The sequence below is a fragment of the Stegastes partitus genome, unplaced genomic scaffold (assembly GCF_000690725.1).
Source record: "Stegastes partitus isolate 25-593 unplaced genomic scaffold, Stegastes_partitus-1.0.2 Scaffold541, whole genome shotgun sequence".
In the NCBI taxonomy this organism is placed as follows: domain Eukaryota; kingdom Metazoa; phylum Chordata; class Actinopteri; family Pomacentridae; genus Stegastes; species Stegastes partitus.
Window position 1 is genome coordinate 300,917 of NW_007578272.1, and position 22,581 is coordinate 323,497.

Consider the following 22,581-nt stretch of genomic DNA (forward strand, 5'->3'; position numbering starts at 1 on the left):
GCAACGCTCTGTTCATCTTATTGTCTTTTCTAACTGATAGAAAAAAATAACTAGGACCGATTCAGTCACATTTGCAAATTTATAATATTAGGTGTACTCGCTTGGTTGAATATTCTCCACTATTAAAAGACAAATTGTTTGTTTTGTGGGCCAAATCAGTTTTTTTTTTCCATCAGTTTCACATTTTATTTTGATGGCCAAGTGCGACACTTCCGGTCTTTTGCTTGCAGCTTGACCGATCAGAGCTCAGCTGTGTTGCATGGCTCGTTAAGGAGGTGAGGAAGCTGCTCACACCCACCGGCCCCCGAGAGGCGACCCGCTCTGGAGGGAACACATGTTGCATTCATGTCAGAGGAAAAAAAGACCCTTCTGCAATTTTGGTTTTTTAGGGGAGAAAAAACGAGGGAAAAAAAAGAAGAAAAAAAGCAGCCCAGAACACTTTGAGGGGCACTACTAACTATATAAACTATATAATGAAATAAAAAAAGTTATAATAAAAAACCAAAAGAAAAAAGGAAGCTTTCTATTTATAATAAGTACTTTTATTTGGTGACACTTTAGTTAGAAGCACTAAATGAATTTTATTTAAAATCTAAGTCCTTGCTCTCTTATGTCAGTGTACCAGAATATCAAGTATGACAAATATGTCTTCATGGTGGCAACAAATCAAGAAAAAGCATATTTCTTTAAAGTCAGTTCTGCAAAACATATTCAGCCTGGGCAATTTCTTATTTATTGTATTACTAGTAAATGGAGGAAGTCCAAAATTACTGTAAGGGCAGGTAGAGTTTTCTACTTTTTTTAAATGCCAAATATTGTATGTCATCTTATTCAACCCACGTGAGACTTGTAAAAACAATAATAGCAATACAAAATTAAGTAAATAGTTGCATATATGTGCGTATATATACACATAATTACAAGTCATGATGAACAGATGAATAAAAACTTGGATCCCCTTGGTGCATTCATTACTTTAACTTCATATTTAAACCAAAATTGCCAAATAAATTGAACTGAATTGCCTGTTTTTGCACTTTTTGAATGTAAAGTCAGACATAATAAAATCTGTAGCTTTGGTAAACTTATATTAAACATCAAATGTCAAAAATCTGTACTTATGTTTTCAATATTTATGGATAATATTCAACTCTGTTCATTCTACGTAATAAAACACTTGAATAAACACAAACACCACACAACTTTTACTTTGCAATTTATTGCTTATATAAACGCTCTCTAAACAATTTTTGGTAAAAATAAAATCTATCAAGAATAATCATAAATAAAATCATCACAATGACTTTTACATGACATTATATTGCACAATTATAAGCCTTAACAAGAATCACAGAACACAAGTGTTGTTGCTCAGGTTGTGTGTGGAAGGAATGTTCAGAGGTCCGCGGTCGACGACGAACACCGGCTGCCTTCAGAGAGCAACAGAGCGTCTGAACGTCAGCTGTCTTTGTTGTATTTAATCAAGTCTGCAGATTATCTGCTCTAGAAATTGTCCAAACAATCAAGTCATTTACTAGACTGCCATGATTTACACTGGAACAAAACATTACTTCAATTTGTTCTGGCACAGATCTGGTATTTCAGTGCTATTGAGGAAAAAACAAAACAAAAAAAACAAAGACGAGTGTCACATAATGTCAAAAATACTATTTGTTCTTTAGTGAATGTGGGCGTTCTGGAACAAAACTGTCAGACTGCTGCCTGGATAGAAAGAAATCAAATTCCCATCTCGTTTCTCCGGGCAGGTTCAGATCTGTACCACAACAAAGTCGACCACCGGCCAAGCGTCGGCTCGGCTTCTCGTCGTCTCACTGCAAAGTAACAGAATCAGTGTGTCTCGGCTCCGACCAACACAGCTGCTTTCTGCCTGAGATTTAACCGAAAGACCATCTCGCCGTCTCGCGTGGCAGTTTATGATTGGTCAGCTACAGAAAGGCCTGAAAGATGAACCAGTGGAGCCTCAGTCCTGGTCAAAGACTCCGTGTGTGTGTGTGTGTGTGTGTGTGTGTGTGTGTGTGTTTTGGTTTGTATGTTCAGATGTTGTCCACCTCCGCTCTGAGTTCAGGACACAGCTCCTTGAGTAACATTTCCATCAACACCTAACAAGAGAGAGACAGAGAAAATCATTAGTTTGTAGCTGTAGCTGTGTTATATATGATATAATAATGACATCTGGCTTCACGACAAAGATGATGTTTGACATATTAATGTTCTTACATAGAGGAGATGTTTGTTGGCACTAGCCTCCTGCAGAGCATTGAAGATCTTGATGATTCCGTAGCGGGCATTCTGCTGGCCAACTAGATTCGCTAGTGCATCTGATTAAGAAAACAGGAGAGAAAAAATAATGCTGACACAGATTTCACAGTTATTTTTGTCTGGATATTTGTGATAATATTACCACTAATCACTGAAATAAGGCAAATAAACTACTGATAAGTTTAAACGCCTCACATTGGGAAACTCTGCTCATGTTGTGTTTTGGATGTGTTAGATAAAGTTGAAAATGCAAAATAAAAGCTGTGACAATATCAAGACACTTACTGCTACCATTGTTCTAGAAAACACAAACATGCCTCCCAGCTTTACAAGGATGCAGGAGCTTTATCCAGTTACGAAGCAGAAAATCAGGGACTGGAAAATAGTCATCAAGTTAATTATGTGCATATTCCTGCCCCATCACTGCCCGCTGCCTCTGAGCTGAACCGTTCAGAATGAGCAGCTGTCTGTCCGTCAGGTTTATTTACTTTCCAGAGCTGTTTATGTTAATTCTAAAATGTCTCTGCCACAAGTAAAATACAGCAAATGTCCTGCTGTTGGCTGCAGGAGTGAACACAAGGGTGTTCATGCACTCCCAGCATCTGTGGAACAAAAGTTAATGTGGATTACTTGTATTTTTATAGCAATGTCACCAAAACAATTACAAAATCCTTAGTGTTAGCATGTTGCACAGCCAATGTGGCTAACATTACCATTAATTTTGATCATATAGAATACAATACAGAAGAGAACAGAAATACATTATAGATCCCCAGGGAGATATTCTGCACGCCCACAGCACTGAGCTCTGTGGAACCTGCAAAGCTGAGGACGACTCAAACGCTGGAAATATTAAAACTGTTCTAAAACAATAATTATGGACTGGATGGGTTTAGGTGGTTGTTGCTCTGCAGATCTTAGAACCATGATGTCTGACAGGACTCACCATACACAAGGTTAGAACAATGGATGTGCTGTGAATTGTATTTCATATTTCAGCTGCGCAGCTCTGATTTGTCAGTCAGACACAGAGGGAGCCTTCCAATATCAATAATTCCACACTATATAGTACGCCAGAAAAGATGCATAGTACATCAAATGTAGTACAACAAAAACACTCGGATGTCTTATTACATCGGGTCAAATTTTGCATTCTGCGAGTCAGCGTCCTTTCTGGCCACTCTGACCCACAATCCTCTGCTCAGGTACATCACATACGTCACTGTGTCTCACGGGGGTATAAATGAGTTCAGCTGCTCAGAGCACACCAACAGATGACAGCTCATTTCTCACTACACACAGCGATGGTGAAAGTTTAAGGCATATTATTGTGACAAAGTAGTCCTTCCCAGTCGTGGGTATACTGCATGAAACAGCAGTACTGTGTCGGGCAGCTGTAGTGCTGCTTAAAGTAAAAATACAAAGTGTGCGATTTAGAATGCAGCCAGAGTCTTTGTCCAGAAAGGTGACAGCAACAGCCTGCCAGCATTTAAAGCTACAGACGCTGACACAGCTTTTTAATTATATGGAGAAAAAAAAACACTATTTTAGTGTTTTAAACTGAAAATTGAGACACATTCTGAAGACATGTGAAACTCAAATTAATTTCTTCCATAGGGGCCTCTATGGAACCTTTAAGATCTACAGGTCACGGTTTCACGTGTGACTACCTGGGATATTGTCAAGTAGTTTCTGTTGAGCCCGCTCCTTCGTCTCGCTGCGTTCAGAATCGGTTCGGACTTTGACGTGTGGCGCCAGCTTCCCGTTGGGCCAGAAGGTGTCCCTGAACACACTGATGTAACACACCAGCATCTGCTCACAGAAGATCCAGTTTACAGTGTCCCGGATCTGTCTGAAATACAGCAGAGACGATGTTAAGGTCAAAGTTTTGATCTCAGAAAGACAAACACGAAGGGGAAGTGATTGCATAGTTACAATATCTATCAAGCACAATAAATTGGGCTAATAAAACATCCAGTCTCCAGAGCCAGTCTCAAATCTGTCATAAAGACTAAACACCAGGTGTTCTCTTGTGTACTGTTACCTAGCAGGCTGCTTATTGCCTTTTAACACGTGTACATCCAGGCTGGGATGGTGTGAGGCTGTGCAAAGGCACCACGGAGCTTTGAGATAAGTACCAATGTCAACATGCTACCTTGGTGGTACAATATTTACCATGTTCTCCAGATTAGTATATATTATGCAAATATTTGCTAATTAATACGAAACACAAAGTAAAGTATAAGTGCAAATACCAAAATCACATGAAATCCATCCTATTTCTTTGAGATATTTCACTCAAAACAACAAATGACAGTTCAAGTTATCAGGGATCATCGTCTGGGCACCATGAATGTCTGTAGGAAATAACATGGCGGCCTAATAGTTGTTGAGATATTTCCTTCCCAATGTTGCCATCCACAAAACCACAACACTGGTTAAAAAAGTCACTCATAAGCTCAAATGTGGTCTCAGAATCATGGTGAATAAATGAGACAAATTAACTGAGCAACATATTTTATTTACAACACTTCCCAGGGTGTGTTAGAGTGAAGTCTGTTGCAGCTGTTATTTATTCAAAACTGTAGGGGGCTTTTTTTGGGAAAAAGGACTTAACTCATTCCAGTACTTACTTGTTGATAGTTCGTCCAAATGTCACCTGGACTAGTGCAATTAGAGTCTTCCTCACCCACTTAAACACTGAGCAGAGACACACAGACATAGAGAGAAGGAAACTGATCAGATAAATTCCCTTAGATGCAGTTATAATTCAGGATTTGGCCAGTAAACTGCTCACTTCCTCTGAGTTCAAAGATCTCTCCTATGAGCATGAAGCAGGGTTCAGCCAGAGCGTCCTTCCGTCCGTCCGCTTCATCGCCGTAGTCCGACAAGTCGCTGTCATCGTCACCGTCCTCCTGTAAACAGCACACGCAACGTAAACGAGGATGCAGGACGGTTACAGCGCTTCACGAATCAATGCTGCTTTATGAGCCGTGCATGAACACGTACCTCAGTGTGGGAGAAGAAATCTCCAGGTAACCTCTCCAGGAAGGAGGCCAGAGAGAAAGACGACTTCTTCTGAATGGACATCACCTTCAAACATGGAACGAGAGAGGATCATACAGTTTACATGATCACTATAGTGTCATTATTGTACATCTCCTGGTGTGACTGGTGGCCCTTATGGGAACCAACTGTGTCAGTATTTTAACTGTGCTGTCAAAGCTGCTCAGAGATATAAACATATGCAACGGAGCAAAGAAAAGATTTGGTTCGTCTCAGCTGTAATGTGGTATTGTGTGGTTTATATCTGGTGTAACTCATTACCAAACATTACGAGTTCATAATTTCAGGCTTGAGGAACAATAAAAGCTCAGCTCCAGAAGGCATGACTGCTGGTTTAATGCAGCAATAATCAAGTTCCAATGCTTCATCGCGTTTTGGGTTTAAAAACAGCTCACGAGTGAACAAATACGAAACTGAGTTCACAACTGCCCTGAGGCGCTGCATTACATGGAGCTATTTTTAATCATCCAGCCTACTGACGGAGCATTAAAGCCTCAGCTCCCAACAAACAAAGCCTGTCACAGCACATACTCATAGTGAGGAATCTACGATATGTTGAGCTTTGAGAAAGGAGTGTTTTTCTAAATGGCACATGTGTGACATACAACATTTGTCCTGTCTTATAATAAAACATGAGAAGCTGGGTACCTTGAGGTGTTCCGGAGACGGACTGAGGAACGCATAGAGAGCCTCTGACTGGCACAACCGCTCATCCATCAGCAGACGCTACAACACACAAACACAGAGCTGAGGATCATCGACAGCTGCGATTAGAAACCAGGAGGAGACGCTGCTCACTTCAGGGAGACTGTTGAGTAGCTCAAACTAGTGTGAGGATGTAGAAATTAGCTAAAGTGCTGGATAAATGGTTAAAATGAGTGAGTTTAAAAGTACAGGCTCATTGAAACAGCTAGAAGTTGATGCATTCAAATTGTCACTTCACTTGGTAATCGTCAGAATTCAAACCTGACTGTACCGACTCTTTAAATGTTTGGAAAATTATTAGAACAGTATCCACTCTTATATCGTCTTAAATAACATCCCACAAAAAAGCAGTTCAAATGAGCTCATCTGATCGAGCTGTGGGGGAACATCAGACACACAAAAAGCATATTTATGGTCAAGTTAACAAGCATTTACTTGTATTTATTACAGGTTTCCCAGCTTGTGTTGTTTGCTTGTTTACCTGCAGAAAGGCATTGAGCTGCGTTTTGCTCTTGTCTAAGAACTTCTGGTCGATGGACTTGAAGGGAAGTTTGCTGAGTGACGGTAGCTGGAGTTTCTTCAAGGATGGAAAACACTGCGAAGGAGAAACACAGTTTAAACTGCGATTTAACAATAATGGGAGGCAAATATTTAGTTTACTCTTGTCATCCTGCATTAGCCAAATAGGATGTATGACTAACAGCAGGCAACTCTCCAGATCTCACTGCCATCATAAGCAATCTAAACCAATTTATTGACTCTTTTCATCACAGAGAGGAGGCTGGAAGTGCTTCAAACGGACTTCACTCTCTGCTTTTAGTGGCGTGTAATTTCAATAATTCCATCATCAAATTATTTTGCCAGTATTTCCGCCACAGCGCTGTAGAGGGAGCTTCACCCTCAGTGATACAGTGTGATCCAATGTGGAGAGCTGAAGCATTAAAACATCAAGGCAACAGTTTCTCAGAAAGTCCCAGCATAATGGAACATTTGTGGCTCCCCAAAGAAGCTTTAGTCAGTGTGAAAGGAAATTCAATGGCTCAGATTTCTTTTTTTTTTAAATATCGTTTTTTCAACAACTTTTCCTAATTGGGTCTTGGTCAAGCATAGAAGGTTTTTGTTTCTCAAATGGTCAGAAATAATGTTAAATGAGTCAATACAAACTCGTTCTTTTTACTGTACAGGAATCGTGGTTATCATCATGTATGGTCTAACAAAAAGTTCCCCTCTGATTCAGGGTAAACACTGCTAGTGGTGTATGCAGTACAACAAGCAGAGTGGTATCTGCTTTGCATCTTTGGTGTTGTGTTACCTCGGTTAGTTTGCGGTGTAACATCTGGAATTCAGTGAGTTTCCTCTGGACTATCCAGCGACTGTTGACCGCTTCTTCCCCTTCCACCAGGCTAACACACACGCTGTAAGAAGCGACCGTCTCTCCGCCTTCCTCTGTAGCCTGAAACAAAGTTAAACACACGAGTGTCTTAGCGGCTCTACACTACATGAGACACACAGTTTGCACGTGTCGCTGCACTTAATTTAGCACCGTTACACTTTTCCAGAGGGCATGAAATCATGACTCCATTCAGTTAGCAAGTCACAAGACAGCGGGAAAGAAAATGAGCTCAACAGTAGAAGCAACTAAGCAGCGTGCTGTATACTCGTGAATTATCTCAGTGAAAGTCCTGCATAGGGAGAGCATTGTCTGTGCTGCATGACTTGTGTCTGATTTGTTTTCACATTCTGAGCTGAACTGTATACGAGAATGTATTCTGGTTGCCCTGGTTATGTATTCTGCGTGGCCTGAAGGCAGCCTTTGCTTTGCTGTTAAAGATCCCTGCACACTCTGCAGGGCTCCAACAAAAAAATCTGTCAAGTGCAACTAAACATCACCAGTGGTCTTACAGGTGCGCCTGACATTTAACAGCTGAATCTCTGTAGCATCTTTTATCACCACCACCCACACTCTGCACTACATCACAGATCAGCAACCGTCTGCTCTGTGAGCTGCTGTGATCGATTCCTCCTCTCTGCTGCTGTGCCCTGCACTTTGACTCACAGGTGCTTCAATAATGTGTGTCTGACCCGTAAGGCTGAGTCACTGCAGTTTAATTAAAAGGTGGGCAGTAAATACATTAGTGACATTTGTTCATGGTGGTTTAGTTGAGTCATTATTTTACTATTTGCTTTCTTAGAGACAATACTAAATAACCAAGCGTGTCTTTTTCTATGTTTCCATCTCCTTAATGCACTTTGGTGGTTCTTTTCCACTCTGGTAATGGTGTTTACTTTCATTTACCAACTTTCAGCACTCTGGCTGCTTCCTACCGTCACACACTATTATCCCGTCTCATTTGAAATGCCAGTTGTAAACACTGTTGATGCGCCACGTCAGAGTAAAACCATGTGGGGGCATCAGGTCACTGTTGGATTGGGGAGGGGTCAGCAGATTGTTTGTTTTGGGAGCGGCAGTAGGCCAGCAGGCCTCCAGGAATTATGAATGACCGGTCAGTAATAAGCCCAGCACCAGTCCCTGCTGTTAGCTCTGCACCCAGCGTCCACACATTCTCAGCCTTTTTGTACCATCGTCCTGTGGGAGAGCTGGAGTGGGTTGTTTATCCCGTGGTTGTTTTTCTTGTTCCAACAGAGATCATTGTCACAGTGTGTCACGACATTCTCTTCATAACAGCACACTGTCGAAGCCAACCAATTTAACTTATTATTGCTATACGAGAAGAAAGTAGGGTTCACACCAGAGTTAGTCTTAAGCTTCATTAAAAGGTTTAGGTGACTGCGTTGCATAAAACAAAGCTTATCTTGAATCTTGAATGTCTTAGGGCTATAAACACTGGCTTGGGTCAGTTTCACAAAGACAGGCTTTCGATGTAGCTTCAATTCAATCTAACCAACAGTCACAGTTGAGTCAGATACCTAAATTTATCTGCAGCACAAAGTTGACAAATTCACGCTGAATTCTGAGTAACTTAATGCTTTTTCTCAAACTAATAACGTCACCAGCTCCCCTCTATCCAGCAGGAAACAGTGAAGTCCAAACAAATCTGAAGAAATCCAACAATATTACCCCCAAACCACAAACGATAAACCAGATTTTCCTTCTTTTGGACAGTTGATGTAACTCACTGACACCATGGAAACCGCTCATCGTTTAGAGTTAGCATGTAGGGTCAGTAGCTTACTTTAAATAAGTCAGCCTTTACTTTTGTTAAACTATCTAGCTTGCATTAAACTAACCTAAGAAGACAAATGTTACACCAATCTAACACTAAAGACCATCAACATGTCTTTATGAAACCAGTCGCTAATCCTCCAAAAACCATCTTGATTGAGGGTCATCAGTAATGGCCGACGACCTTCAAAAGCTAATTACAATGTGCTATTTGTTCTGATAAAAGGAATCATTGTTACCTCAGCAGCAGTAATAGTAGCCGTCCAGTGGCCCAGGTTTTCACACCACCAGTCAGTCCTTGTGATGTGTTGCTGGAGTTCACTGTGCTCCTTCTCCATGGCTCCGATTTCTTCCTTTAGTTTGCTCACAATCTACAAACACACACAAAAAACAGCTTTTAACAGCAGGTCTGCATAATTATAATAATTACAATAAGGAATGACATTAAAATGAGTAACAATGTAATCAGGGGTTATGGTGGATATTCTTTCACGATTTACAAAGATATTTATAAGAACAGATAATTGGGCTTTTCGTCGTAGGTCAGCCACAGAGTCAACATCCTGACACTGCAGACAAGTTCACGGTACCATGATAAAACGTTTTCACTAATTTTAACATTGACATTGTACGTTTTATGTTACCCTACTATAATCATTTGAAGTGAGCCCAAGGTCTGTTTTTAGGACATTTGCTAGTGTGTTGTTACCTTTTTGTCTGGTTTGGGTGCGTTCTGGATGGAGCCCAGGGCCTGCCGCTTGTACTCCAGTTTGTCGTAGAGAACGCGTAGTTTGGTAGCAGCATAGCTGGCCTGCTCATTGATGCCTTTACTGCCCTCATCACCAACCTCCTCTCCTACGTCTAGACCCTGACACTGCACACAGAGACACATAATAATAAAATACATTAAAAACAAGTGACTGCATACATATTTTAAAAAAAAACATACAAAAAGACAAATTTGAGTATGAATACAGATGAATATTCAGAGGTGTAAGCATGTGTGTGTTATTAATGTGTCTGACCCCTTCCTCCTTTTCTTCTGTGCTACATCGTGATTGGCTGTGCTGATCGTCTCGTCTGATCAGCCTATCGTAGAGGTCAGAAACCAGGAAGGAGGGGTAGTAACGTTCTCTCATCGTCTCAGCCACCTTTGAGAGCAACAGAAATGCTTTACTGTCATCGTAGAACATAACGACGCTGTGAAATGAAGGGATGCAATCACATTATCGTAGTATACAGCTTGCAATGAGAACCAAGGCAGAATTCACCTGTTCCTGAAGTCGAACAAAGACTTGTGTTCCTCTGTTGCCCACCAGGCTCTGCTGAATCTCCTTGAGGAGAAACTTCTCGACTGGAATCTCTCTGCTCTCCACAAAGAACTTCTGGTAGATTTCGCCTACGATTTGGGGCACCTCATTCTGTCAAACACACATGAACAGACAAATGAGAACTTACTTGTGTCCTTTTTTTCCATTATGTTGTGGTAATTTTTTATAACAGTCATCGCTCCACAGTACAAAGAAAATCCACTTAACATTTAACTGGCAATACGGTCAATGCAAATGACATTTGGTAAAGTACTGTGAAGTATCTCAGAATTGCTCCAGGCAACCACGCTGAAAGTTCCACTTAAAGTGACCCGATAGCTGAGTGGTGAAGGTGCAAAAATCCCTCAGCAGTGAGTCCCTGGTTTGATTCCCAGCAGGGGAACATTTATTACATGTCATGCTACTACTCTCTTTCCCCACAGGTATTGTCTGTCTAGACTGCCACTATGAAATAAAGATAAGAAGACAGACAAAGATTAAAAAAAGACCCAAAAAATGTTTTTTAAAAAGTAGTAGAATGGAAGCCCAATTTCAAATTTGAGTTCAGGCTTTATCAAACTTGTCATATAATTAGTAGACCTGAAGACCTTTGAACAGTGTAAAGTCTGTGGGATTCCTTTGAATGTCATCAAGCACATTCCTGCTTTATCCTGACAATAAAATGATTTTTCTTTTTTTAAATACGAAACTTAAAGCTTACATTTAAGTCTTTTACATATAAATAAACCTCCATAACATTCAACTCCCTGCCAAATGAGGTCACTTAATGCCAATTAAGTTCATCAGCACCATTTTTTTTCTCCATTTCCCCCCATTATACTGGAGTTTAACATCTGGTCTGTAAGGGAACATGTTTGGCATGTTCGGCATTGGAGGAGATCATACTCCTAGTCACTCTAAGAACCAGTAGTACGACTTGGACTACGCCAGATAAACCCAGGAAACACCCAAAACGTTTCCAATTTTTCAGATGAAAAGAACTCAGAGGAAGGATTAGAGTCTGAAAAACAAAGAGCTCAATGGCGAGGCCGACTTTATAAGCATGTGTTGACAGTGTTTGTGTAATCACTGTCACAAGCAGAAGGTGGAGACAAAAGTTGCGTGCTGCAGGTTTAAGGATTGTTTTATTTCTAGTTCTAAAAGCAGAACTAGAAGCATTGTTGAGATAAAGCCCGTGGAATGTGTTTGGACAGGTTACCTTGTTGGCAGTTTTCAATGTTTCCACCAGTTCCCAGAAGCTTATCAGAGCTCTCTTATCGACTCTCTCCATGTAAACTCTGAAATGCTCTCTGTAACCCGGGTTACACATAATGTCATCAAACTGGAGAATCTGGATGAGGAGAGCAGACAGAACAAAAAAAACAAAACATGAAGGAGCACATTTTATCCAAATCACAAGCCTTTGACGCAAGTTCATATCAGAATATAAGAAATGTTATATTAAATCATTGGACAGCAGTCTCTCCAGAGTTTCTGTCCAGACCAGCTGCATCACATCTCATCTGATCAGGCTCTTCATACCTTCTGGCTTTGAGGCTCGTCACCATCATCAGCTCCTCCCTCCTCATTGTTCTCATAGTTTGGTCCACCAAGCAGGCGTATCCGTTTTTCACATTGTTTCTTAGCAACGGTCAGCTGATTGATGTATCGCTTCATATCTCTGGCCCTCAGCAGGTCTGCTTTCATAGCTGCTGACTCTTTGCCTTTTCGCTCTGAGACGGACAGAAAGTGGAGGTTAGAGGAAAGTCTGATCCAGCTCAGGTCACACAGTAACTGACAACAGCAGAGTCGTCTGGCGTGGAGCCGCCGATCCATTGAGAATATGCAGCTACACACTGCTGACCTGATGTTGTGAATAGTAGCTGGACACTAGCTCGTGAAAGCCTAGTTTACTACATGTTCTTAATTTTTTGTGTGTGATTGTACATTTCCTGCATGTTCTTCCAGTTCTGACCTGGAATGATCAGTTTCAGGCAACATTTTACAGACAGAAACCACGCACTGACTCAAACTGGTTTAAATATTTCAGATAACTATCAGTCTATCTTTTCGGGTAAGGTGAGAACCTCACTGCATGATGCAAAAAAACAAAACAAAACACATCAACACATAAAAAAATCACCAGTGTAACTAAACAAAACAGGTACACAAGTTTATAAAGCTGACACCAACAAAAACAATGCAAAAAGGAAAAGATTATGAACACTATCTACTAAACATATTGGTATTGTGAGCATGTTTAAATGCATGTCCTGAGTGAAACTTCACACATCAAACTAGCTGTTCTGAACCATTAAAGTCATTGTTTGTTTTTTGTTAACATACTGTGACAGGAGAGTAAAGTCAGTGTCTACAGGCCACACAGAAAGTGAGTGACACAGATTAAAAGGTCACGTCAGACCACACAGCTCTCAGAGAGTTGATGCAACAAGAAAAGTGAAGAACCACACTGTTGTATTTTACGCCTGCACGGCAGATTAACAGAACACGAGCTAGCTGTCGAGCTTAAGGGGATTTTAAATTGAAACAACGTCGTGCTTGAATTTTCTTGACGTCTTTGTGTCATGAGGTGAAATGTGCTGCTGTCTCTACCTTTCTGCTTCTTGAGCTGAGGGAGGCTGCTGATGGTGGTGGCATGAATAATCTCTACCACAATCTGATACCTACAAAGAGATAGAGAGGAGAAAAATGCATCAGTTGTTATGATCAATTAATAAGTAAAATGGGCCGTCTTGGGAGGAAAAACTGAATGCTGCTGAAGTAAACACGATATAAATAGAGTGTGACATGTGGTAATGGTGAAATATTCAATGCACAGTATTTTTATACCGTCCAGAACACGAAGTACATCATGTCAACATGTGGAAATGTCTTCTATATTTATAGAATTAGCCCATTTTTCAGCAACAAGTCAGCACAAAGTCATTATTTCTCAGACTAACAAGACAGTATAGCAGCATCATGTCTACGCCGCATTAAGATCTAGTATATCGCCACAGAGACACTGTCTGTTCCCATGGCAACCCCTCAGCATCAAACAGATTAGTAGTTAACGGTGTCTGGTTAACATGTTGGTTGTCATGTGCATATACAGTATGGTACATTTAAGGAAGCATATGTGGGTAGGAGAGGGTGTCAGTTTGAGAAGTTTGCATATTTATATATTTATATATTTGTATAGGGGTGTGCGTGCTGCTGCTGCCATGCCTGAGTTGTTTGAGGAAATTGACATCAGCGGAAGTTGATATCAGTTTGATGAAGTCTTCATAGGAGGCAGCGTAGGTGTAGGCTTTCTTCTGCTGCTCAGCCTGCTGCTCCCTCTGCTCCAGCTGAGACAACAGCATCCTGTTTATGGAGTCCGGATCACTGAGCACCTCGACCAAAGGCTTCAACACTGGAGCACAAACACAAACACACAAAGACATAAACAGTAAAAATGTGTATATGGGACAACGATCAAGTGACTGTACGTGGGATTTCATATTAAGTGACCCTATAAGTAAAGAGGCTCCATTATTTCATATATTACTTTTCACAGCAGGAAAGGCACAGCTGGGACTAATAACACTCATGATGATGGCTGCATTCAAAAGGTCTCACAACATTATTGTACAGAAGTAAAGGACAGATTATGTCAGATTTTTAAAAATGGTCAACAGACACATCGACAACATTAGTGTGAAGTTCCTGAAAAGTTTACCAGATATATAAAGTCTTTAGCCTTTTTATTGGCAGATATTTTCACTTAGAACCGAATCACATTAACAAATGCTCCATTCAATTAGATTGTTCACAAAAACAGTGTCAGAGCGTGAGCACACACACATCACCAGGGAGGTGGAGCTGCAACATCATTAGTGTTTTTAATTACGCCTTCGCTTTTCCTGGTATCGTGTTAATAATGTTCATACGTGCTGAGAAAAGTGTGATTACATGTAATTCGTTGCCATCATGTGTTTAATTCCCTGCTTATGGAAGTATAACAGTGACAAATAATCCATCATCACTCATGACAACAAGAGCAGAGAATGGAGGAAACGTGACCATTGTTCGTACACTGTGGAGCTGGTTCAGTTACTCAGTAAAAGAGAGGAAGATGCACGGATGCAGCTCCTCTGACTTTATGAATTTTTTTCACCTAAAGCAGTGTGTGACATATCATAGCTGCTTTTTGAGGTCAGGAACAACAGACACAACATTTATAAAGCACTTGATTTAGCCCATATTTTAAAATCAGTATTCATATTAATGAGAATATGAATCATAAGAATACAAAAACTGATGAAAAATAGCTGCCTGCTTTTAACACCACGGAGGGTTACATTTAGTTTTCTGTTTTGCTTCACAGTGGCTTCATGTTTTTCCTCATCTTACCACCCTACTTCTGCAGTGCTGGAGATAATGGCATGCAGGCTGAAATCTTTATTAAAGTTCATTACTGATGAATTGTTCTCATGGAGAAAAAATACTTCAATAATGGTCTGATTTTATGCATCACCTGTAATAATGAAGGTACAGAAAAAAAAGAAAAGCATTCCAAAAAATAGCGTACTGTTAATATTTTAGAAATCCTCTAAAAATTTAGTCCTGAAGGAGCTCATGTCTTATTAGGAGGAATCAAGCTCCTCTCTAGTTAACTCGCTCTTAAAGCACTACTTCACTTTGTGACCTTTTCTTTTACACTTGAGCAGCACATTGGGTTTTATTTCTGTAATTTGGCTAAGTATTACCGAAGCAAGTAGCAGTAATATAGTTACAATGGGGGGGCTGTGTTGCATAGTGGTTTAAGTGGTGCTTAAGTAGGGAGCATCGGTGGAATAAAGTTAAGTCTGGAGCTGTGCAAATACAGCTAGTCTGCTACACAGTAAAGGTATAGACACACAAACTCAGTACCTTTAGTAGTGATGACTTCTGTGAGACAGCAGCGTAGTGTATGTGACTTGGCATCCTTTTGTGGCAGCAGACATAGCAGCAGTATCCTGGCTACACAGCGGAGAAAGGCCATCTCTGAGTCTGGACTGACCAAACAGGGATGGAGAGGAAACGGCCGAGCACATTCCTCCGGTCTGGATGCACACATTAAAAAGATAGTGATTAGAGCTGGGACATAAACAGAAAGAGACGGCGCCGTTTGGAAGCGTTTCTCTGTCACGCCTAGATATCAGAGCATATTATACAAAATGCTGTATGACTGACGTAGCTAACGCTGCCATCGTTATTCATAGTTCAGCTGTGTTGCCTCTCAGTGTGTTTGTGAGTGAACAAGACACACTGCGGCTGCATCTCTCCCAAACTATTGAAGAGGAGGGAGACCAGACATCTCTGTAGCGTGATCAAATCATAAGTCTCGCCCGACCTGCCAAGATAATAAAACCAGATGACGTGTGAATCATCCCTCAGTCTGCTCTCTGTGTGTGTGTAAGTGTAGCCAGCAGATGCAGAGGGAGGAGTTTTATGCTGTTTACAATGAACTGAATTGCTGTAATTTCTCTCCATCTGTGTACACAAAATAATGGTGCCTGGTATGGACACTGGTGGGGAGGGAAATCTTTTCAGTAACAAATCAAAAGGTGGAACATATTGCCTGATAAACAACAGTGAGTCACACCTCTGTGCAAAGAAAGCTGCAGTTAGGAGCTTATGTGTACCGACATTACAGCACAAACAACACATTATTTTTTGCTGTTTTTTCTAATATGAGTCCTTGTAAGGAAAAGGGGTGAAAAAAAACCAACTACTTGCGATTACATATGTCTGTTTGCGTACCTTGCAGACGCAGCCTTGAGGTCGGTGAAGTGTGTGTGAAGGATTCGGATGCTGTCGTAACACACTACGTTGACGACGTCTATGTCAGCAAGCCTGGATCTCAAGTGGCCGATCATCTGCCACCAGTCCTCTGACAGCATGGAGTACAACTGGCCTTCATCACGACTCAGAGGAACATACCAGGACAGGATGTAGTCTCTGTAGGCATAGTCAAACACTGGGGAGAGACGGAGAGAGAGAACTCACAGTCCATTTTTGCCAGAAGATGAATACCACCAAACAGACAGCTGCAGCAAAATAAGATCATATGAAGCGGAACACGTCTTTGGATTTCTATTTGAATCCTTCAAAAGATGCAATCAGTACTGTTTTACTGCCTCCATGCAAAGATGCCAGTCCTCTATTAGCAAATGACTTTTTAGGTTTCAAGCAAGAAGAGCTGTCCCAGCGGTTTCCAGTGAACCATTGAACAACCCTGTGAGGTTTCATTTCCCCAAAACCCAGGTGCAGCATATGAAAAAGTGGACGATACTTCATTCACCTGTTCATTTACTTTCATTACACGGTTTGCTTACATTCAGGAGGAAACCAAAGCAGAGAAAACTCGCACAGCTCATGAGGAACACATCCAAACTCCACACAGCAGGCTGCAGCTTTGATGGTGGATTTCAACCTCAGCTGGTGGGTTGTGTACACACTCATAGTGTACATGAACTTTTAAATATGAGTGGTTCTGCTTGTTCAAACAGTGCGGCACGGAATCCTTGGTGGCTGCTTAGTGGCTCTAATTTTTCTGCAATTATGGTTTAGACAAAGTAAAGAGTTTCAGATTTCGTCTCCAAAATATTGCGAGGTCAGCTACGACTAGATGATGCCTAAGAGCCACAGCTTACTGACAAAAACAGTCCTTACTTCCTGTCGTCATCAAGTTATGACTCAATCTCAGTCTTCTCACTGATTTTGAGGCACTGTACTGTTAATGTGAGTGTGTAGATCTGTCTGTGTATGAGGGCTCTTTCGGCCCCATTATGCACCCTTTCTGTGAGCCCACATATCAGCAGACTTTCCTGAGCAACTTCCCCACAGTTCAAAATGAACCTGGTGATATATAAGCATGGTGCCATCCCACAAAATGTACACACATTAAGCACGGATGGTGCAGGGAAGAAATCTGCTGGGAAGTTTGATACTGACAGCACCTGGCTGTTGAGGGTATTCACTGTACAGTTTCTACTTTCAGTCAAACATCCGCACAGGATTTACAGATGTTCACAGCTTTCCTGACTGTTGGTAGTTTGTTAAAATGTATAAGTACTGTAATGTCATAAACAGGGAGTAATCAACTGAGCAAATCAATAGCAAATGGGACAAAAGTCTAAAAAATACATCCTGCACAAAATACACAATTATTCAATCTTGCATTCCAAACCAGCATTAACTTTATGCATTAAAGAGAAAACCAAAGAGTGAAATCTCAATTAAGATTACTGCTGTAGTAACTGCACACCAATGTTACTGGTTCAGTTTTGCTTTGAAGAACAGTGGGGAACTCCCTTATCACTGAGTCAGAAGTTAAGGGGAAATTCTGCAAAAGACGTGAATCAAATCAATCTTTTCAATGAAACATCCTTCAGCCTTTAAACTGTTTGGCATCTGTGCACTATACAAGCATAACCAAAGCCCAGACAGCCGTACCCACACACGACACTTAAAGTCTGATAATGAAATCTGATCTGATGCACGGTGCACGATGTAGAAGACAAGACCTCCTTTCTCTCATGAGATATACACAACAGCCAGCTGTGGCAGGAATATCTGTTGGCCCGCTTGGGATTGGACCTCCTCCTACGCGCCAAAGACATGCAAGTTAAGCTAATTGGTAAATCTACAGCCTGCATGCGAGAACGATATATCCCGTAACACAAACCTGCGTCCCGCCTCCAGCCACTGTGACTGTGAGGAGTGCTTTAGAAAATGGGCGAAGAGGATGGATGGAAAAAGCGAGCACTCAGATAGCAGACAAGGATCAATTGTGCATTAGTGGATTTGTTCCATCTCTCAACTCGCAATTCAAACAACATCTTACTGGCATCCAACCTCATTGCCTCATATTCATGTACAAAACAATTCCCAAGAATCTCACATAAAGTTAGGAAAGTGTTTTTAAGTGGTTTCTTACTTGCTATTCTCAACAGCCATGTTAAGCTATAACAACAGATCCCTTGGAAGAACTTAAGTACTTTGCTTGGTTTAAATGCATCATTTTAAATAACCGTGCAGAAACACAAACTGACACAGCAGGTATTAAATGCAGACCTAATATGTCATCATAAACTTGTGCCGCACTACAACCAAAGGACCTTTTCAAAACACACGGGAGCATGTGCAAATACACACCCTCGCAGTAAATCCTGCAGCCATCTGTTACTTGACAGCCACACGTACTGATCCACTGACTGTGCATGTGTGTGTGTGTGACGGTCTGTGCCAACGCTGTGTGTGTTTTTTGAGCACGGCCTTCTACTGGTGTAAAGAGTGGGAGGGATCAGTGACAGGTCACGGTTGCTGGCAGAAACAGAGCTCCATCAGTCAGCAGTTTTCTCAAAAACAGAAGTCGCAAACAGTCAAAAAGATTTTTATGAACAAGCCAAGACACTCGCTGACAAGTGGACACTGCTCTTTGAGGGCTGAATGAAAACATGTCTTATAACAGTGTACTCACCAGTGAGAAGAAAAAGGAGGTCATTATTTTACATCACCAAAATCAAATGTTCTGTTACATAAGGTTCATTTACACATGAATGGCAGAGGTGAGCATTGCATTGCCAAATCATACAGTTTGCTGTGATACTAACATTTTCATTTGATAAAACTGGACATGGCATAATGTTAACAATATTTTTAGAAGTTGAACTGAGCCCCTAGCTGAGTAGTTAGGATGCATAATACATGAATGCCATCAGCAGTGAGTTCCCAGTTTATTCCTGACCAGTCAGACCATTTCTGCACCCCACTACATCTCCATGGCATATTAATTTATTTATGTTGTGGCTGCAAACAGCTACAACAAGTGCAGCTAAAAGCAAAGTACATGTCTATATTTGATACCAAAGGGCACCAAAAATACTTAGATTTTAAGGCAAATGCCACTGATGGACTTGCGTGGCATAGAGAGAAACTACATAACATAAGAAGTGGATTCAGATTTAGTCACTAATTCAAGCCCACATCCCTGTAAAACCTAATGGTGATAAAAGTGAAAACACATCTTTTATCTAACACGTGTGAAAACGTCATTCTTGTGTTGTAATGTACACATCACATGTAAAGCCTTTAACAAAAATGCTCCCATTTGACTCTCAAGCGAGCTCAGCGTCTGACTGTCATGTGACCTAATTCAAGAACGCTGATTTGCTGATGCGTTTTGTCCTTCAGGTTTGCGTTATTAAGAACAAATGATGCTCCATGAGTGGCAGAAAACCACAGATTACATGTTTTTTTTCAGGTATCTTTGTCTTTATTGTTTAAAAAAGGGACAGTAAATGTGGCAGGGAGTGCAGGCGAATGACAAGGACGAGGGGACTGGCCATTCGGTTGTCTCTCTATTATTTTTGTTTCAATAGTCACAGCTAACTTCCACACAATGACCTAAACCATGTCGCATTCACACATGTAAGAAGATCCTAATGGATTCCCGTCCACATGACCTGAACATAAAACACCTCTCAAGCAGAGGTGATTTATTACCTTCCTTCAGGGCTTTGTCCACATTGTGCGACACCACCACCCTCCTGCTCTGGCTCGTCTCCTGAACCGGCACCGAAAAACGACCCTGAAAAACAAAAACATGCATCGGATCACTTCCCTTCACTTGAATCACAGACACACAACAGAAAAATCAGGAAATATTGAGCAACAACAAGAAGGGAAGGAAGAGGAGCCTGACAACTGTGTGTCTAATGAGCCTAAAATCCTAACAAAAGCAGCAGCCCAAATTTGTCATCGCTCGTGCAACATGTCGACCAGAGAAATGCTTGTGACAAATATGCCTCTGCTGTCAACATCAATAAGTCATCAGCAGCAAACAACACAGCTGAAAGGCAGCTGCTGGGCTGCAAGCTGCAAGGACACAATCACTTTCCTTTGCAGAACACATTGCCGTCTATTGTGGGTTCGTGTAAAAGTGTATTCATATCTGTGTGTGTGTGTGAAGTGAGTGAGTCTAAATCCAGACCTCATTTATTATAGAACAACACAGGGAGGATGCGAGGACAGGGAGCGAACATGAGAGAGGAGAGAAACATGGAGACGGAAGGAAAATAACTCGGGGGTGGGGAAACGTGAAACTGTTGATGGGAGCAAAGGAGGATGCAAAAAAAAATGGAAAATGTGAAATGTGCAGCAGATTTGGCTCAGCAGTAATGTGTGCCACAGTTAGATGTGACAGAAAAGCCATTAAATGTGAGGAGAATTGGTCGGATTTTCTGCCTATGATTAAGTTCAAGTAACATCATGAGGTTATAATTAATAGTTTCATGCTGATGTGATGAGTGCTGCCAGAGTTGTTCTACATGTCAGTGAGAACAAGGAGAAAGCAGCATCTTACCATGAGCTTGTTGAAGAACTCCAGCCGTGCAGCTGACTGCCTCCTGTTTCTGTCAAAGCAGCTGACTTTGAGAGGACTCTTCCGGACTAGCAGAACAAAGCTCCCAGCCAGGAAACACAGGAGGGCGAATGATACATAGATGAAGAGCTTCAAGAAGAAAGAGGTGAGGGTCAGGCCTCCCCAGGCGAGCTGGAACACTACTGCTGCCACCACGCCCAGGCAGAACGCCGGGACGAACCGGAAAGATGAGCCCACAGAGGAGGTGGAGGTGGCAGACATGGGCCCCTCTTCTCCTCCGGTGCTGCTAGTCCCTCCAGCCGGTGGTGTGGTGGTAGTCGAGGGGGTGGGCATACTGCGACCCCACCATCCATATATGTGTCACTGCTTGTTCGGCTGAAACGTGGCTCCGCGAGTCTATATGCCAAGTCCCAGCGGTAGGTATACTGTGTGCAACCCTCGACTACAACACTGTCTCCAAGAAGCGGCATCCCCGCTCTGACATCTCCTCACCGACCCACACCGCTATGTTTTCCGGGCTCCTAGCATCGGCCCGCCCGGCAGCAACAGGCACGGAGCCCCGCAAGCTTAGTCATCCGCAGCACGGTGCTCCAGACGGCAAAAACAGGACTCCGGGGTCTGTCTTGAGAGACGGAGCTGACAGAGAGCAGACAGAGAGAGAGACGCGGCTGATGGGATGGATGGAGCAACAACCACCGTCACCTTGGAGACTAATGGGTGCAAGGGTAGCTTAGTGACTGTTGCTAACCAACCGCGCTAGCAGGAAGCTAAGCTAGAAAGCCAGCATAAGTTACCGTTACCTGCTTTAAAACGAGAAATACACAAGAAGAGTCAAAAAGTGTCACTCTACTGTGTAGTTTAGACACCAAGCCGAGTCCAGGACCGGCAGGTAGCTAACTAGCGTGCTTGCTAAGTAACCAATTAAACATCAGCTAACGCTAGCTTACTCACCTATCGATAAAAAAGGTGTCCAAAAACAACACTACACTCTCGCTGCGCTCTCCGTAAAAGAACGCACAAAGAGGCCTTGTAATGGTGAGTTAAAACTAACAGAGCAGAAAAATACGTCCAATCCGAAATTCTTGAAAGATAAAAAACAAACAAACAAACAAAAAAACATCAAGTAAGTGTTGTTTTCGTTGAGCTCCAGCTGACTGACAATCTCTCTGAACTGAAAGGGTGTCAGCCAATCAGCGCTGGCTTTAAACACTAACCGTGCGCCTGTTTCAATTTTCAAGGCAGTTTGAATGGGCGGGGCTTATGTCTGAGCCTAACTGAATAGGCACATCCACAGGGATGCGTAAAGCACCGCCCAACTGGGAAGCTACTTGGGGGGAATGAAAATCAAGCGTACCACCAGATAAAGGATCATGCCTGTTTTCTCTGTCGAAAGATTTTTCTCTCAGATGCTGGGTTGTACAAAGGCGTCTTTGTGTGTCAATACAAAATAATGTTTTTACAGCGATGACAAATCACATTTCAGCCATATTACCGGATAATTTCGCACACTTTACCTACAAACACTGGATGTTAGTTCTTGACTGTTTTTAAAGGGGTGGCCAGGTAGACACAATATATTAAGTTTTTTGTTTTTATTTTTTCCCCCCAGCAAATTGTATTATTAT

General features: G+C 41.7%; 1 protein-coding gene across 1 annotated transcript; it reads right to left on the reverse strand.

Moving 5' to 3' along the window:
* Nucleotides 1-1,199: 1,199 nt before the first annotated feature.
* On the reverse strand, nt 1,200-22,038 carry snx25 (sorting nexin 25). The gene is made up of 21 exons (XM_008288109.1): nt 20,939-22,038; nt 20,080-20,164; nt 16,333-16,549; nt 15,460-15,632; nt 13,774-13,960; nt 13,159-13,229; nt 12,088-12,278; nt 11,765-11,896; nt 10,507-10,656; nt 10,261-10,386; nt 9,945-10,109; nt 9,475-9,606; nt 7,364-7,504; nt 6,533-6,646; nt 5,995-6,072; nt 5,290-5,373; nt 5,078-5,195; nt 4,914-4,980; nt 3,951-4,132; nt 2,239-2,339; nt 1,200-2,120 (listed from the first exon to the last, which is right to left on the reverse strand). The coding sequence occupies exons 1-21, from the start codon at nt 21,287-21,289 to the stop codon at nt 2,055-2,057; spliced, it is 2,931 nt and encodes a 976-aa protein (XP_008286331.1). The 5' UTR covers nt 21,290-22,038; the 3' UTR covers nt 1,200-2,054.
* Between the last annotated feature and the right edge of the window lie 543 nt (nt 22,039-22,581).

What these genes read in the sequence shown, in the direction of transcription:
- snx25 (XM_008288109.1), bottom strand. Translation starts at nt 21,289, where the DNA reads ATGCCCACCCCCTCGACTACCACCACACCACCGGCTGGAGGGACTAGC. An exon ending in CGTCTCCGGAACACCTCAAG is followed by an intron (nt 5,374 to 5,994) that starts GTACCCAGCTTC and finishes CCATGTTTGAAG; the next exon opens with GTGATGTCCATTCAGAAGAA. An exon ending in TTTGGACGAACTATCAACAA is followed by an intron (nt 4,133 to 4,913) that starts GTAAGTACTGGA and finishes GCTGTATTTCAG; the next exon opens with ACAGATCCGGGACACTGTAA.